Here is a 17,184-nt window from a genome sequence, read left to right as displayed (position 1 = left end):
CAATACAGGACCATCTCTCTTTTATCGAGTTAACAGGGCATAGCACAAGCAGGCTCCCGGTGATATGACTATATTATACTATATTACCATTGCTGTGCTCCAGGCTGAAATATCGTCATCCGAAGCATGACTGAAAAACAACTCTCTGGCAGCATACTGCTTACATCCACTTTTATATTTATTTCACTTATTGATACAAACTGCACGGCTGAAATGTACAAAAGGAACAATAGCAGAAATGCTGGAATGTCAACGGACGCAGAGGTCAGTGGTGGGCAGAGAGAAAGAGAGAGAGAGACAGAGAGAGAGGGAGGGGAATAGGGAGAGAGCAAAGAGGCACCATTCACACACATGGTTCTAGTTAGCAGACGTCCATTAAGGACAGTGTGGTCTGGAAGAAACTTTACATTTCACAGTTTAAGGGGCATTTTTTAAGACGCTTCTACCCACCACTGAAAGGTCACTTTCAGTCATTTTATATAGGGAATATACACACTGTGCAACTGACATGAACACAAGAGAACAACAGTGGAAAATTGGAATGGTAACAAATGCAGAGGTCAGCGGTGGTTTACATTGTAATGTAATATATAGTGAAGGGAACAAAAAATGTACATACGAGTACATAACTATAAGCTTGCTGTAGGATTGTGTTATAAATTTGCAGTGATAGCCAGAAAGTTCTGCATTTGTCTGGCTTTTTCAAGCAAGAGGCATCCATATTGGAAGCCAGCGTTTGTGCTACGACTGCTGATTGAGGCTAAAATCATACGACTTGATCTTCCCAACATATTCAAACAAACACAAAAAGACATCCAATGAATTTAATGCGTATATCAGCTGTTAACTAGCTAACTACAGTTGCTACATAGTCTCTCAGAAGGTGGTTAACGCAACTCTAAAGCTAATACAACATATACGTTGTTACAGAGGAGTCAGGAGTCTGATCGTTTTACTCGAAGTGACTGCATACTCTCTCAAACTACCGGTTGCCAGATTATTAGCTAGTTTAGCTAAAAAAACCACCACACGACGATGCAGTTCAGAGGCACATTAGGCATGCCGAAGAAAGTGCGACTTCTTCTCTAGTTGGGCTCCATCTGCACGGATAAACTCCACATAAGATAGCGGAGGTCTTTGGGGGAAGGGAGGGATCCGGTGCCTTTGTGTCTGGGTTTCAGGTTCACTGTTTGAAAAACTCTCCTTTGCTTTTTTTCCATGCCTGAATCCAGGGGATCATTAAATGGAAAAAGAGTCCTAAGCACTTTCACGCTCAGATTCATGGAAAGTGAGAAAGCAAGGAGACCATAGCGAAGGTACAGCATGTGGGAGTACAGCTGATGTGGCCTCTGGCTCTTATCTCAGTGAATCACCTTGTGATTTGAAGTAAACCGACTTAGATTAATGTGAAATAGTTCAAGCATGGGTCTAAGTTCGTCCCTGTTTGTGGATCAGGTGTCACAATTGTTTGCAGGTTTTTGGCTTTACAGTATGTGCCTTTGTGTGTTCGCCTGCAAGGGTGTTTATCTTACATGTAACTCCACCCTTGCATGTGCAGCATCTATATATATGTGTGTGTGTCGCTAACAGCCTGTTAAGTTGATGTTGGCACCAGATGAAAGGGGCTCGCATGGTCTCACATACTTGCCCGTGGGGGGGGTGGGTTAGGGTCGGGGGGCTAATCACTACTTTAATATCAACTCTGTGGAGTTGTGGTCATTATAAACTGCAGCCTGACACACAAAACCAGACTGAACACAGATGTTGTGAGGCAGATAATGCTGGGAACACACTAGAAGAAAATCACAATTGAAAATGCATTGGTTCACATTCATAACAACGGATGTCTCTAATTTATTTAGTCTCTTGTTCATAAATCTGCTGGCTCTCAGATGGGGTTTCCCACAATTCATTGTGAAAGTGAGAGTCAAAAGAAATGTGAGAGGGGCTCCCACAGGATCCAGTCTAATGGCGTATCAGTATATGAAGCGCAAGAAACAAAATTACCTTTGGTTGCTTACACAAAGCCTTTGTGTATTTCAACTTAATATTAAATGCCAGCATCTAGAATAATGTTCAATTATGAATTTAAAGTAGTAGTTTGACATTTTGGGTATTAGATGAGAAGATCTATACCTCTCTCGCCTCTGTGTGTTACGTATGAAGCTAAAGCTCGGAGGCAATTAGCTTAACTTAGGAAAATCCCCGAGACTGCAGGCAGGGGAAAACAGCTAGCCTGGTTCAAAAATACAACTACTAACGCCTCTAAACATACAAAAAATTTAAAAAACAACAATTTGGGGTTTTGCAGGAAGTTATGCAAGTACCTTTCTTTCGTGGTAAACAACAACCAGGAGCCTCTTGTCAAGAAACTAAACAGCCCTAGCTGTGTAGAGTGCTAGCTAGCTACAGGCAGGCCAGCTGTTTCCACCATGTTTACGCTCGTTATGCTAGGCTAACCACCTCCTGGTTCCAGCTCTGTACGTAATGCACAGACGCGAGAGTGGTAACAGCACCCTCATATCACCTCACCCCAGAGTAAACTTGACATTCACTGTCTGTTAAACCCATACGCCACCGGACATCAAACTGTTGACGTCACGTTGCAAAAATCGACCGAAGCATGTTTTGATATGATCAGGGAGCCTCAAGATTCGGCCGCGAATTCAAAATATATAATCTCCCTTTAGATTGTGATGATGGGCAAAATCTGCGCCATAGTCTTTTCTATTGTGTCCCCAGTTAGAGCTACACAGGATTCAAACATGTGCAAGAGAAGAATACCACAAGTATACAAAACATTTCCCTTTTGCATCTTGGTCTCACATAGAAAGAAGTTATATCAAAGTTCATATAAAATCATATGTACAAATTTGTCATAATTCTGAGGCGTTACACATTTTGCCCTTCACAAACCATTTGAATACAGAACACAGACCATAAATAGACAATACTTATTTCTACATAAGGCACAGTTACTAGTGGTGTTTGTGTCTTCCTCTCATAGCTGCTGCTCCCCGAACAGTATCTGAGCGTACACGGTGCCGCTACGCGACGCCTTGGCTTCTGGAATCGGCTTCACCAGATCCAACTCCGCGTACGTCAGATTCTCCTCCACTATCTTCGGCTGGAGATGTGGAGATGGGGGAGAGGGAAGGAACAGTAGAATAATGATGCAGAGGGAAGTGGCGAGGGCAGGGAAGTGGTGTTAGTGGTGAGAAAAAGGACAAGGAAAGGCTGGGAAAGTTTTTTTTATGCAGAACTACATCAAGCTAATTAAAGGGCTGAAGATGCTGTAGATTGACATTTGCAGTGTCAGATGTGAATACTGACAAGAAATCTTCTGAACATCTAAACTCTCCTTGGTTTTCCTCTGGTTTACAGCTTTGGTTTGGTAAATGTGAGCAGGCTGCGTGCAGACGTTACCTTACTGGTTTTCTGGGTTCATGTTGCCAACATACAATGACGTCTTACAGCCTTTTGTACCATTAAGATGCCAAGTCACCACCAGAGCCACTTCATTCCAGCGACAATTATAAAATGAAACCTGGGTTTTTGTGGCACATTTTATTTTCTGGTATTCCCTGCCTCATGTTGGATGCTCTCCATTATACTTGGGACAATAGCAATGGCAGGCTCACCACAACTGCCTTACTAGGTACAGTATTATAGTTATAAACAAAAAGTACCAATGCGTATGTACTGCTAGAGAGGCTTTCTCCAATGTGGAATAAACTTCATGTACATGTCAGAATGAGTACTGGGTAGATTCCTGATTACTTGACGGCAATAAAAGAATGACAATGAAAGCAAGCATCTGATAATTAGGTATGGATGGTGCTTACCAACACTACTTTCCTTGGCTGTGGTTTTAAAAGTTTGGGTTTCCTTGTTTTGTCTCCGATGGGAGCTGCAGGGAACAAAACAAAAGTGAGTGGTTTTGCTGAGATCGAAATTTTTACACGGGTGTCATACTGATAAAATAAACAAGATTTAACATGTTGTTTGGTGAGCTTTTAATGCTAATGAATGCTAATGTTGCTCAGTGTCTGCTGGGAAAAAAAATAAAATTAATACTGCTTTAAAAATTAACATCAGCTGCACAAAACAATTAGCCGATCAGTCCTTAATTGTTTCAAACCCCGCCCCCCAAACAGCAGTATTTCCTTGTCAGCGCAGTTCCCCACTTGAATTTTAAAACATCAACTTTATTAAGAAATTTAGGCATTAACTGTTTGTCAAACACAACATGACGACTTTTAATACAGTAATTAACTCACTATAACTTTAAAAAAAAAGAAAGAAAAGGTTTTTGCTTTCAGTGATACATTTTATTCCACATGCTAATTATGAAGGAGACTTGGTGTGACTGAGCTGTGGTTTGTTACGGGTGAGGAAGTTTTCCCCAGCTAACGTCAGGAAACAGTCCCATAACTCAAAGAGGTTTATACGTGGAAGGATGTCCACATGGATTCATGTTTGGAAAGCGATGCGGGACAAAATGAACATCTATCTCTGCCTTTCGGAGTGAACTTTTCCAACACGTCTCAGATCACAGAAAGCCTTACCTTTGGCTGGTATCTCTGGCGGTGTCTCCTCTTGGTATTCTCTGCTCCTTTTCTTCCTGTACCTCCTCTCCTTCTGAGGCAGAGCAGGAGACACACTGACCAGACTGGTAACTGTCTCTCCTGAGCTACAGTGAAAACACATTACAAGAAGTTCAGTGCAGTTAAAAACATGTGGTTCTTTGTTAGTTGTTTTTTTTATATTTTTTAAAAGGAATTTTTATTTAAACGTGAAGCGGTGTCGTCTTAAAATCCTACCTGTTCTGTGGGCTTTTAACCAGGTGGTAATTATCTGCAAAGATGTAACACACACAGAAACATTACAGCTGGTGCAGAGACTTATTGTATTTTCAGCGTGGAATGATCTTGACGTTTGCTGCTGACCTTTTAACCTCTGCTTCCTCTGTACGTACTGGCAGGTTACCGTCACCGTGAACATGCACATGCACAGAAGGCCCACCGAGCAGATCAACACCGCACACAGGTATACGTCTGAAACACACGCACATATACAAACACACACACACATTAGTCCACCAAGTACAGCAGCCTCGTGCCATTGCTTCACTGCACACAAACATCTGAAGGGGGAAAAAAAAGGAGTACATGATTTGCTGAGCTATTTAAGGCACTGTAGTATATCCTTTGGGTTGAGTTATTTTTGCCTGCCAAGGACGACACAGTGCCAGTCCACCCCACACACACACACACACACACACACTAAAACTAACACTGACACATTCAGACACTCTAAAAATATGACAACTTACCTTCAAACAAGCTCCACAGGCTGTCTTTGGCCTTGGTGGCTGGTAGGACATGTACTACACGGAGAAGGAAAGACAGAAGAGAAACATGTAAAGTCCGTAGTCATCACTGTGGCTTCTCTGCCGCCTGATTACACACTGGCTAAAGTTTTAAATAAAGCTAATTGTAGGAAGACAACGAGCCGAGGTGGGCCTCCTCCCTGCCTGCTCCTGTCTCTGATTCACTGTCCAGAGGACTCAACCTTAACCTTTACTGGATGGAAAGGATAAATAGCTCATCAACTCAGACACTAGTGCAAACAGTTGGTTTACAGTTATGCGTAACGGTAAAGTTTAACCTCACATTCACTCGTGCTCTGAGCCAGACCGTCTTTTTCACCTTCATAACAAACTTTTGTGGTTAAACTGGGCAACCTGTGCACATTTTGGCTTTGTCCACACATTGGCGGAGAATGTCTCCCTTTTTTTCTTAACATTAAAATGTTCCCAGGAATACTTGGATCGTCCCTTTGATTTAGAGGCATTCAAAAATCTGGAATTCAAACTCAGCTCGGTGTTTCCCTTTTTGACATGTCGGTAAATAAAAGAATTTAGACTGACGCTGAAACTTTGGTGTCACAGCAGCTTCACTAAATGTGAGATGTTAGCACCTAACACCTCAGTTGGTAGTGGAGGGTTAAAGACCTTTAAATGCAGCCTGTGTCTGTAATGAGAATCCCAGCTATCTGCTGCCTGTGTCCGAAATGACTGAGAGTGTGTTTCCCATACTGAACGTGAAAAATTGCCGCACACACACTCACTCACTTCTCCGCCCCATCTGACCACTGTCGTCTTAACACCGTCGTTCTCTTGCTGAGCTGGTGGTAGGAAGCTCGTGAAGTGACACCCACTAGGGCATCTTGAAATACCCCAAACCACCAGCGGCTGACGACGAACAGGCTCGCCACCACGCTGGCTGGAGACTTTCCCACAGGCAGACTGGCTGCGCTGCGTGGTGACTGACTGACTGACTGACAGACAAACCAGCAAGCAATGTCTCAAATAATACACTCCCTCTCCACACACACACACACACACAAGACCATATATAAATAAAAGAGGTTGGATTTAAAGGCTGGGCCATTAAGCTGTGTGAAACAGCATAAGTATGAATTAAAAACTGTCAAACCTCACATAAAGCAGTGGGATGTTTATAGCAAAGCCTGCAGTTCTGAGAAAGCTAAGCTTAAATCCTAGAAAAGAGTCTCTGCAAAATGCTGCATCGCACTTATACCTCCACTTTCAAACTCCTCATTTTGTTATCGGATAACATTTATTAAAACTAAATTTCACTCTGCAAGGCCAGAGAAAACAGAGCACCCTTTAAGCTTTAGAAAACGAAATGCACTGAGCAGCAGTGTTAGCGTTCTGCCTGAAGCCTATTCATTTGCTTTCACTCAACTTATCAACCCAACTTGGTTTAAATGTTCACAGAAATCAGCTCCTTCACTGCTGTTTGCTCTCAGTTAGCAGGTTTCTTTTTTTTTTTTGAGACAATAAAAACAAGTTGATTGACATGTTTCTGCAGGTTAAAAGGTGTTTGTGCCTTTGGACTTAGTCCCATATGTGAAACCACTAACCCTTCGCTGTCGCTGACCATATGTGACCTACATTCTGCTGTCTGGAAACACTGCCCTCAAACACTGTCAAAGGGAAGATAGGCTTGCAGGTTTAGTAGTTTATATTGAACATGCATTTTATCGGCTTAAATCATGATGGCAAAATGTCAGAGCCACTTGTTTGTTAGACTCTTGTTAGAATAGAAAAACAATGATGTGGAAAAAAGACGATTAAGATGTCAAAACAGACAGTGATGTTTCAGCTTTCTTTTGTCTGGCGAGTCGTTTTTTTATTAGCAAGCAATAGCTTTGTCAAATAGCTTGGCTAGCTGTTGACAGGAGTTGACAGCAAATGTAAGTCAGCACTGAAGAAAAATGTCTCTGTGTTTGATATTAGGCTACATATCATGGCTTTTTTTTTTTTCCATGCAAAAAATAAGTATCTCAGATTTGTGTGCACTGTTGATTTAGCTAACCAGCCTGGCAAATTTGGACATTTGCATGGTACTTTCCTGGAGTTTAATATAAACTAACTACAAAAACTTGTTTCTAAAGACGATTAGTTTGTAAATAGTATAGAGGGCAAAGTCAGCTAACAGTTGAAGTGCTTCATGTGTCAGCATCCAGCAGGTGTCTTTAATGAACTCCTAATTGTTGTGTCATTTAGCGAAGCTTGTGTGAACAGCATCTACATAACATTTGTTGTAATTTTCTTGGTCATGAAAATGCTAAAACCATCGATGACAATATAACAGACAAGACTGTGGCAAATAAATCCAAACACTATAGTCTCAGCCAGGCTATCATTTAAAACAGACTTTCTCCAGTTGTTTCAAATGGCAGATGATTTGATTTAAAAGCTCTACACTTCCGTCACAGTAGATTATTCACAGAGTAAATCTTGATAAGCATCTGTGACGTTTATGTGGGGTTTTCTGTGCAGCTCTGACAGTGAGACAGCTGTACATGTTGGAATAATCAGAAATTGGACACTTTTGTGCCATAAAACTGCCTTTTATCCACATCTACAAAATGTCTGTCTTTTTATAGCAACTTTTGAATGGCGGAAGGCTGCATCGGACACAGTGGAAACATTCAACAAACTACTTTTTATTCATCAGAGCCACAGCTTTGCATTCAGTTGCTGACTGTACTTCAGATTTGTGGCTCTTTTTGTGCCCCAACAAACCCAACACTGTAAACATCAATATAAAGACATGGACTGAATAATGATCCTCTTTGTCTTCATTATCCACTGAGTCACTCAATGCTCTAATTTACTGTATTATAAGTGACTGGAGATGAATGTAAGTACACAGCAGTGTTGTGTGACAAAGCATCTAATAATCCACCCTTTAACTTCCTCTTGTATCTTTTCTTCTACAAATTAGCATTTTTCCGTACACTTGTACACTGTGTGTCTATTAAGGACAAAAACATAGGACGATATCGTTGGTTTCTTATTCATATATAAACTTATTTATTCCACAGTTCCTTACAGAAAAACCTTGCAAGAAACATGCGTGACCTCTGAATTGTGATATTTTCTGATTTAAATTTTTACCCAGAGGTCCACGTTCTTACTATACTTAAACCCACGCTACATCCGTGCGGTGTGTACCTAACTCGCCCACATGTGTTATAGAAATACCTAAAAGTTGGGTTTGTTTATGCCAAGAGGAGGCTGTATCCACACTGTGCTCTGCCCTTCAGTTTTTCTACCGAACCCTCTGACCTCTCTGGATTTGTTTATTATAGCAGTAGTAAGTAGAGTAATAGCAGTTTTGTGTGTGCGATAGATTGTGGAAACACCTGGTCACCTAATGTTATCCGTCTACAAGAATTCCATCAGTTTAACGTCACACACACACACACACACACACACACACACACACACACACACACACACACACACACACACACACACACACACACACACACACATACACATACACACACGCAAACACACGTCTGTGCACATGCAGCCTCAGTCATCTGCTGTCTCTCATCTGAAGTGGGGACCAGGAGCAATGGTCCCACAGGGGTTTTAACCCCTCAGAAGTGTAGCTGATGTTTATCATAGCTGTCAAGCGTTGGTGTGGAAAAAATACCCCGACCTGCTGGTCCAAAAATAAACCAGTGTTCCTGTGTTGTTAGAGCTTTGGCCTGAACATTACCATCACCCAACCTAGATCCTGGACAGTGTTGGTGTTATTAATGTTACTCTTAATTGAAATGGTGACAAAACGAAATATAGTCAGATACGGATACATCAGTTTAAAGGGGCACTCCATGGATTTTACACACCCAGAACAATTTACTCATTAAAGGATTAGCTTTTAAAAGTCTGCAAATAATAATCCTGGTGACGCCTTCAGGGTTATTTTATCTCGGCTTGGGCTAGGAGACAGAAGTTTATGACAACTGCGGACTTTAAATTTGAAAGATGTGGGCAGTTGCTAGGCAGGAAAGGTCTGACAAAAGATGCTACTGAGTTACATTGTGGGAAATGTAGGATCCAACATTTTTGACTTGACTCACAGGAGGAAGTAGTATCAGTCAGGGTATCTCGTCCTCTGCTGCATTGATTATGACCATTTGTTTTTCTATTGCAAGTGCTCCAACTTTATGGAAGTACAATACTAAATAGCTAGACCACACTTTGAACTAATTTTCACATTGATTTGGCCTCCGGCTAACCAAAGAATAAATACTTCCTGCTCCAAGATTGCAACATTCACCAAAGTTTAGAGAAACCAGGATCCTGTTCAGGCAATCATAGCTCATGAAATGGTTCAGGTAACAAAAATGAAGAGAAAAATTGAGGAAAATTCAAAATGAACTGAATAAGCTTTTAACCAGATCTTTGCATCATTAATTTCTATCTTTTTATCACAATTGCAGTATTCATCCAAAAGTGTCGCAGTAGGCTTTTTTTTATTATTATCACTGAAACCATAATGGGCCGGCACTTCCTTGGACGAAAATAGCTCTCCACATCCTTGACCACGAAACGTCAGGAGCCAGACACGAGCCGGCGGCCCACTCCACTGTCACTGCAGACAAACATTCAGACTTTACCTTCCTCAGCACAACTATCTGTTGTTGAAGTTCTGCTGAACCTCTCTGGACTCTCTGTCTGTTCTACTTTTGGGAGGGAAACTCCTCGTCGTGGCCAATGTCAACAGCTCTCAGTGGGGACTGTGTGTCTGCCGGAGCCCAGACTTGGCCGTGGACACCCCGAAAGTCACAGCCTGTAGAAAACGCTTCCATGGAAAATGTGGTGAGCAACGTCTACTGTTGTTCAAAGTGGGGAGGAACACTAACAGTAATATGGCAATAAATGTAATGAATAATTGTCTTCACATTCTGATTCTGTTATTCGCTCAAGATGAAAAGCTGCAATTTGCTACAGACACAGGGAATAGCAGCTGATATTCACTAAACCCCTCAACCAAACAATGAGGTCGAGTCATATCTTAACAGTAACGAGGCACGGTAGGTCTGCCAGGCTTTGGACCTCTCCTAGATACTAGGAATTTTAAGCACATGCACAGTGGTATTATTTTTCTAGCCTCTCCAAAACTAAAAACGCACCTGTTCATTCCATTTCTTACGAGCACCTGTTAAATCCATTTCCATCAAAGCTACGAATGCATGTGTAGCTAACTAGTTAAACCCAAAAGTAACCAAGCTTTATTTCCAAAGGCATCATCCAGGGGCTATTTGTTCGTTTTCTCTGCCGCAGAACATGGTTTCTTGCCAGGAGTTGGTTTTGGTGATTGTCGCTTGATAAGAGCTTCGGCCATTGTTGTTTTTATAATACAAGAGGTTATAATACGTCCTCTGAGCAGCGCTACTTCTTCAGGGCAGACTGGAGGCTACAGCGACTCGCTATTGGAAAGTGACGTGATTGGCCAGGGGTAGCTGGTTCAGTAGAAGAAAAGACGTGATAGAGAGTTAACATTGTTAAGTTGGCGTCTTGGCGAGTAGAGGAATGAAGTTTAAAGCTGAACTTGCAACGTTTCTTCTAGACTGGGAAGTAAGTAGCTATTAATGCTAATGTTAGCTATGTAGCAATCGCAAAACTTACAAATAGCTACTTTAACTAACTACATTAGTTTCTGGGGTTACATGCTAAATTTAAAAGAGAAATCCCTGTTCACAACTAGCACATCCACTGCGGAGTATTTCCTCACTGTGTGGACGTTGGTCCTGAATGCTAATAGCTAACGTTATTGGCTCTGTCTGGCTTTCTATTTGATTTGGGGACATTTACACTCTAGCATCCCCTGGCAGTGTTGCCCAAGATAGCGTTACGTTTTCCAAACTGTGGTCCCCATCCTAAAAGCCTTTACTGCTTCTAACATTGAAAGTGAAAACATGCATAAGCCAAGAAGCTAAACATGGTTATTAGGAAATATGCAGCTGATTGAATCTGCTAGTGGCAGTTAAGCCTGTTTATCTGTACCTCTGTCTGAAATCAGGGAGCCATTGTTTCAAACATTTAGCATTTCAAATGGTAAGTGTGCTACTGTTATCTCTATAAACTGCTTGTGTTTCATGCAAGGCCGGGCTTGACAGGTGCACTGAGGGGGGCGGGGCTAAAACAATGGTCTTAAAATCTGCTCTATAACCTTGATCAGTGAATAAGGAGCTAGGAGGAAAAAATGACAAAGCTTTTAAAGTTTGCTTCTGGTTTTTATGAAAGTGAAGGGATTTCTGTGCAGGATCTGGTACCAGTGAATGTGTCATCCGTTCCGTTGAGTGAACGTCTCTAATGCCCGCGGCGGCGCTGAAACCTCACTCTCTCTCTGCTCTCTCTCCAAGATCATCCTCTCAGTCTAAGCCGCAACTTATTGCAATGGAGTATCCTTTTATCTTCAGGCTTGTTCCTAACCAATGACATTTCCCCTCCAAAATCAAAAGCAGGACAGTGCTTTTGCTCAGTGAACCCACTTCACAAACTCTTCTGACAGATGAATTACGTCATCCAGTTGTGGTCAGAAAAACTGCTACTACTGGAGACACAGAACTGCTCCACTTTTTTCTTGTAGCAGTGTACTGTTGCACATTTTATTTTATTTTTTTAACTTTGTTTAAACAGTGATATATTTGGGGGTAATTAACAGAATTGCTGACAAATATGCGGTTGCACGAACGATTGTTAAGCCTTAAGCCTTCAGGTTAAGTTCAGTAATTTTATGAGACCTCACTGAATGACAGAAATCTAACGGGGCATCTACAATCTTTTTCAAACATCCAGCAAAAAACCTCAAACAGTTTCATGTGTCCACAGCTGGGAGCTGCTCAGTAACAGTCACAGTTTTCTGCTGCTGGAACATCCCTGTAGACCAACCTGGCATCTGCTTAAAACTATCTGTGGTCTACTATTATCAAAACTGCATTTGTCACTCCTTCTGTTGTGGTTGCAGAAATAGTTAAGTCTCCGCCCTGCACTATTATAAGTGGTGATGTCATTCTGTGAGAAAGTAGTCTACAGCTACTAGTTTCTTCTACCAAGTATTAATGGTAGCAGCCTAATGCAGGCGTTCCCAGTCTTTTTGGGCTCAAGACTCCAGGTTGAGTTCTGACAATTCGCAATTTTTGTTATTTAAAACAAAGGCATTTCTTTGTTGTTGGATACTTTTCAAGTTACAAACAAGAATGAAGAGTTTTTATGCTGCAATCACTGCTACACTGTTTAAGCTCAATAGGCCGTCACTGATTTATCATTTAAACTCACCATGTCTAGTTGTAGTTGAACGTTTGAAAGAGTGTAATTTCTACTTGCGATGCCTCCTGCACGTTTATCATTTCTGCTTAAATTTCTTACTCAAAAGTCTCTTTAAACAGTTATGTTACTGTCCAGCCTCCACAGTCCAGATGAGAGACCATGTTAGTTGATAAAACGTTCATCCGAGTCACCTTCAGCTATCACCCCGTGTTCACAGCACTTGCAGATGCTTTAAAGAGTTTTTTCCCCTGAGTTTTGCCTGTCAGGCTAAATACAGGCTGCTCTACCTTAGAGGTTCCTTGTGGAGTTTTTGAACTGTAGTACCACTATGGAACTGGTCTTCTATGTGTGGGTCCCTAATTTGTTAATTTTATGCATGTGGAGATCCATGAACTTGGGTGACGTGATACATACTCCAAGAAGCAAAGTAGAGCGTTCGGGCACAACTTCACTTACTTCCAAGGTGCATGGAGAAAGGGAAAAGTTTAAAGAGGTCAAAACTCCAGCAACACTTGAAGTACACAGAACAACTTTAGACCGACGTGTTTTGGCGTGTGACCCTCGAGGTGGCTGAGGATGACCCTGATGAAGGTCTAACAATAAATTTGTTGTGTTTACTGTGTTGCCATGGTGTGACTGTGTATGTTAACTTCATTTATTTGGGTAAAAAAATGTAATGTATATTTTTATTCACAATACTCCTTGATGCTAGCAAGAAACATGAAGTTAAAGATAAGAGAGTTGAACACAAAGCTCTTTGTTGTTGTTTGTTGTTTTTAAAAATCAATTTATATTTTTTTAGCAACTTTCTTCCTACTTCTTCTGCATCAGACGACCCTGCGTACAAAACAGGACCCAACTGATGATTAATGACTAGCTAACTAGGTAACTAAATAATTAAGAATAATTGGTAAATAATGTTAATTGATAACAGAATCAAGAACTAGAATTTATGTAAATTTAATTAATTATGTAAATTAGATATTAAAGTATCTAATGATTAGGTCCAAGATATCTGTAAATCTAAATGACACATAACTAATTACTACATCGTGTACTGTACATACTGTACATGCATTACTGAGTATTGTGGTGCATTATATCATGTTATCTGCCATTTTTGCCTGATTAGCCTAGTGGTGAATCATGTTTTCACCAGAGTTTGGCTTCAGTAGAAACACTGTTGAACTGCTGAGCAGGAGCGGTTGGTTTGTGCACAATGGAGCCCATGGTGGAACTTAACAAATGTGAAGCAGTGTGATGCTCAGAGACGGGTGTGACGGGCAAAGCAGAATGATAAATCCAGCCCTCACCTCTGAGCTCAGTAGCGGCGGTGCAGTTGGATGAGGCCTTCCAGCGGTCCTGGTGCTTTTTAAACTCCTGCACCCGGCACATGTAGAGCCCCCGGTCCCCCTCCCCCACGTTCAAGATCATCAGGTCAAAGATCTTCCCCTGCTTCACCACCGTCAGCTTCAGTTTGGGCCACGGGAAGCTCTTGGTGTAGTTGCCATAGAAACGGGCCTTCCTCATGTTGACGCGAGCGATTAGGAGTTCGTCCTCCTGGCGGTCCGTGCCCGCCGGTAGGAAGGTCCATTTCACGACCGGTAATGCGGCATTTCGGCGTCGCTGGGACACAACGCAGGAGAGGGTGATGTTTTGACCCTCCTGGGCCACTGTGAAGGGCGATGGGGTGATGGTGACGTTGATGGCCGAACACAAATCTGGAGAAGCAAGTTTTACACAAGTTATTTTAGAAAGCGTACCTGCCCACGCCATGCAGTATCAAGACTTTTGGATTCGCTTGACTGATGTCCATTAACCACAAACATGAGGCCAACAGAAGCTGAAAAACCATGTTGGTTACATCAAGTTGGACAGAGTTGTGACACATCCCTTAACACATTCAGCTGTTTTCCCTGTCTTACAATTGGTTGGTCCATGGTACATATGTTTTAGCGACACTGTAAACAATTTCATGCAAAATTAAGTACTGAAAGTAGGGCAAAATATTTTATATACATCTATATCTATATCTATCTATATTTACTTTCCAGCCATATTCTTTCAGTAGTGAAAGTCAGTCAGTTGTTGATGTGACACAGTCTAATCATTACTGCTTTTGAAATATGGATTTTACATTAATTTATTGGGAGTGCAATGCTAAGGATTGAAGAGAACACCTTGTATTCACCAAGGTTAACATTGAAACCAAAAAAAAAAAAAAAATCAACCTTTAACCTTGAACTGAATGTACTGAGCAGAGCGACTGGGCTGTGTCTTTATTCCACTGACACTCACCAAATTTGTTATTTGTCAACCAAAACAGGAGGAAGAATTAAAAACGTTCGTCTTGTCATGAGATTCAAACTCAGATTCAGACTCAAACGTAGTCATCGAGGTTAGACCCATTTTCAAAAGTTTCTGTATGGTGTCAAATCTGTGTGAAATGTGAGGTAAAGTTTTATCTAAAAGTTTGAAAGTAGATTTGTGTTGACACACGGGATGGAAGCCGTTTTCATTCCACTTCCAATTGCCCCCTGAAAATCACAGCACAGCAGCCTAATGGTTTAAAGATGGTATGCATTACCAAGAGAAGCAGCTAATGCCTCACTGACGGACTTGAACTCTTCTCTTCATCACCACAACAGCGTGAAAGAACAAAAATCTGTGTTACAAATGGTACTGAGGGTTTGTTCCGCAAGTGGAAGCTGTAGGTCATATCTGAAATCCATACAGCCCAGGACTCGCAGTCAGTGTTGTTGCCCAACAGTCGTCTTCCCTCTCACGCTGACAGTCGTATTGTTTTTGGCACGTGACGGCAGACGTGGGATGAATATTGAGGAAACAAACTTTATTGCTGAATGTGTTGCATGACAGTATATCACAGATCTGTTTTTCCATCGTTGGGCAATTTCCACACTTTCCACGACACGCAGGCATTTTGCTGTCACACACGTCAGATGCTTTGAGCACAGCACATAATTAAAGTCACTGTCTTTTCTTCTTCTTCTTCTTCTTCTTCTTTTTTTTTTTTAGTTTTTGTCATTTGGTTTTTGGAAAATATAGTTGAGAGGTTAAAAAAGTATTGTTTTGCTTTTGAAAGGTGATTTTAAACTCTAAACTTTTATATTTAATAATCCGTTCTGACAGCAGATCACTGAGATCAGCTCTGTTTTACTTTCAAACACTCAGGAAAAACACCAATTTTCACTCTGGAGTTCCCTGTCATCTCTGCAAACAAATGCAACTTTGAGAAAAACTTGTTATTTTCTTGCCAACACACCCTACAATCTCTCGGGCGTATATCTATTTTAGCAGTGACAGGAAAGAAAAGAAGTTTTACAGAAGTTAAAAGAGAATCTTATCTAACAAAAGTGCTTTTCTCCATCTCCTCAGCGATCACCATCAACATATATTCCCTTATTCTCTGATGTTTTCTTCAAAGCTTCTTTGACAAAGTAGTGGACGAATATTTAGTTCCACCACATCCTCATCTGGTCTGAAGCAAAATAAAACTTTTCCTACTCCAAACAGTGCTCGAGGTGAGGAGAGCGAAGACCACAGACGGAGCTTCATTTTCCACGGCTGCAGCCTCCATAAAACTCTCAGTTAAATGCCCCTGGAAGAAAAGAAGCCCCAGGTTTCCTCCTCTTCTTCACCCCCCCCCCCCCCCCCTCCCGTCCCCCTCCCTTCCGCCTCAGCCGAGGAGTGTAATATGAAACATTGGCCACTCTGTTTTCTACTCAGAACTCCCTTCGTCCCTCCGCCCTCTGTCACACACAGTAAAAAACACATTTGGCAGACTCACGTGCGCACACACCAAACACACACACACACACACACACACACACACCACCAGCACACACACACACATGCACAAACACTATACGCACATCGACGCAGAGCAGACAGGCTGAATGTATGCGGGACGGCACGTACACACACACACACACACCTCGGTTGCTCTGGCGAGTGAGTGGGAAATGTAATTTCCTGCGCAGGGTGGAGGGGAGGGGAGTTGTGTTGTTGAGATTGACGCCGAAGCAAAATCACACTTCCAGCTTGGAGGACAGCAGGCGCAGACCTCAGTCAGGGTTTTTTATTTTGAACACCACACAACATGTCTGACACAGGGGGAGGAAGGCTGGGTGAGTGGGTCTCAGTCTCTGTTTGTTTGGGGCATGTCTGTGGCCGACAAAATGATGGAGAAAGAACTTTTAATGTAGATGAATTTATCTATTTAAAGTTCGTAATCGTCATTTTAAATTATACTAGATTTTCCCTCAAGTGCTAAACTGATGTGGTTGCTCATACTCTTTCAAAGCTGACCCTTGAAAATCCATGGTTAATGTTGTGTCTGTGCTATCTCAGTGGGTGTGTCTACATCTATCTGTCCCACCATACTCTTTGTCTCATGTAAGCAGGATCCCACAGTGAATCTTTGTGCAGCAGTCTGTCAGCTCGAGTTTGTGCCATGGGACACTTTCTGGCTTTTAGTCAAACACACTCAGGAGAGG

At 41.8% G+C, this 17,184-nt stretch overlaps 1 protein-coding gene across 1 annotated transcript in view; it reads right to left on the bottom strand.

Annotated features, from left to right (window-relative positions):
- Positions 1 to 170: 170 nt before the first annotated feature.
- LOC111220401 (V-set and transmembrane domain-containing protein 4-like) overlaps positions 171 to 17,184 on the bottom strand; it is a 17,608-nt gene continuing 594 nt past the window's right edge. The window contains exons 2-8 of the mRNA XM_022743474.1: positions 13,981 to 14,388; positions 5,336 to 5,389; positions 4,950 to 5,057; positions 4,824 to 4,857; positions 4,569 to 4,693; positions 3,846 to 3,910; positions 171 to 3,127 (exon numbers count right to left, since the gene is read on the bottom strand). Coding sequence (XP_022599195.1) covers positions 3,002 to 3,127; positions 3,846 to 3,910; positions 4,569 to 4,693; positions 4,824 to 4,857; positions 4,950 to 5,057; positions 5,336 to 5,389; positions 13,981 to 14,388 — 920 coding nt within the window. The 3' untranslated portion in view covers positions 171 to 3,001. The remainder of the gene's footprint in view (positions 3,128 to 3,845; positions 3,911 to 4,568; positions 4,694 to 4,823; positions 4,858 to 4,949; positions 5,058 to 5,335; positions 5,390 to 13,980; positions 14,389 to 17,184) is intronic.

The sequence above is a fragment of the Seriola dumerili genome, unplaced genomic scaffold, assembly GCF_002260705.1.
Source record: "Seriola dumerili isolate Sdu_G_001 unplaced genomic scaffold, Sdu_1.0 BDQW01000068.1, whole genome shotgun sequence".
Classification (NCBI taxonomy): domain Eukaryota; kingdom Metazoa; phylum Chordata; class Actinopteri; order Carangiformes; family Carangidae; genus Seriola; species Seriola dumerili.
This window is presented reverse-complemented; position numbering and strand designations above follow the sequence as displayed.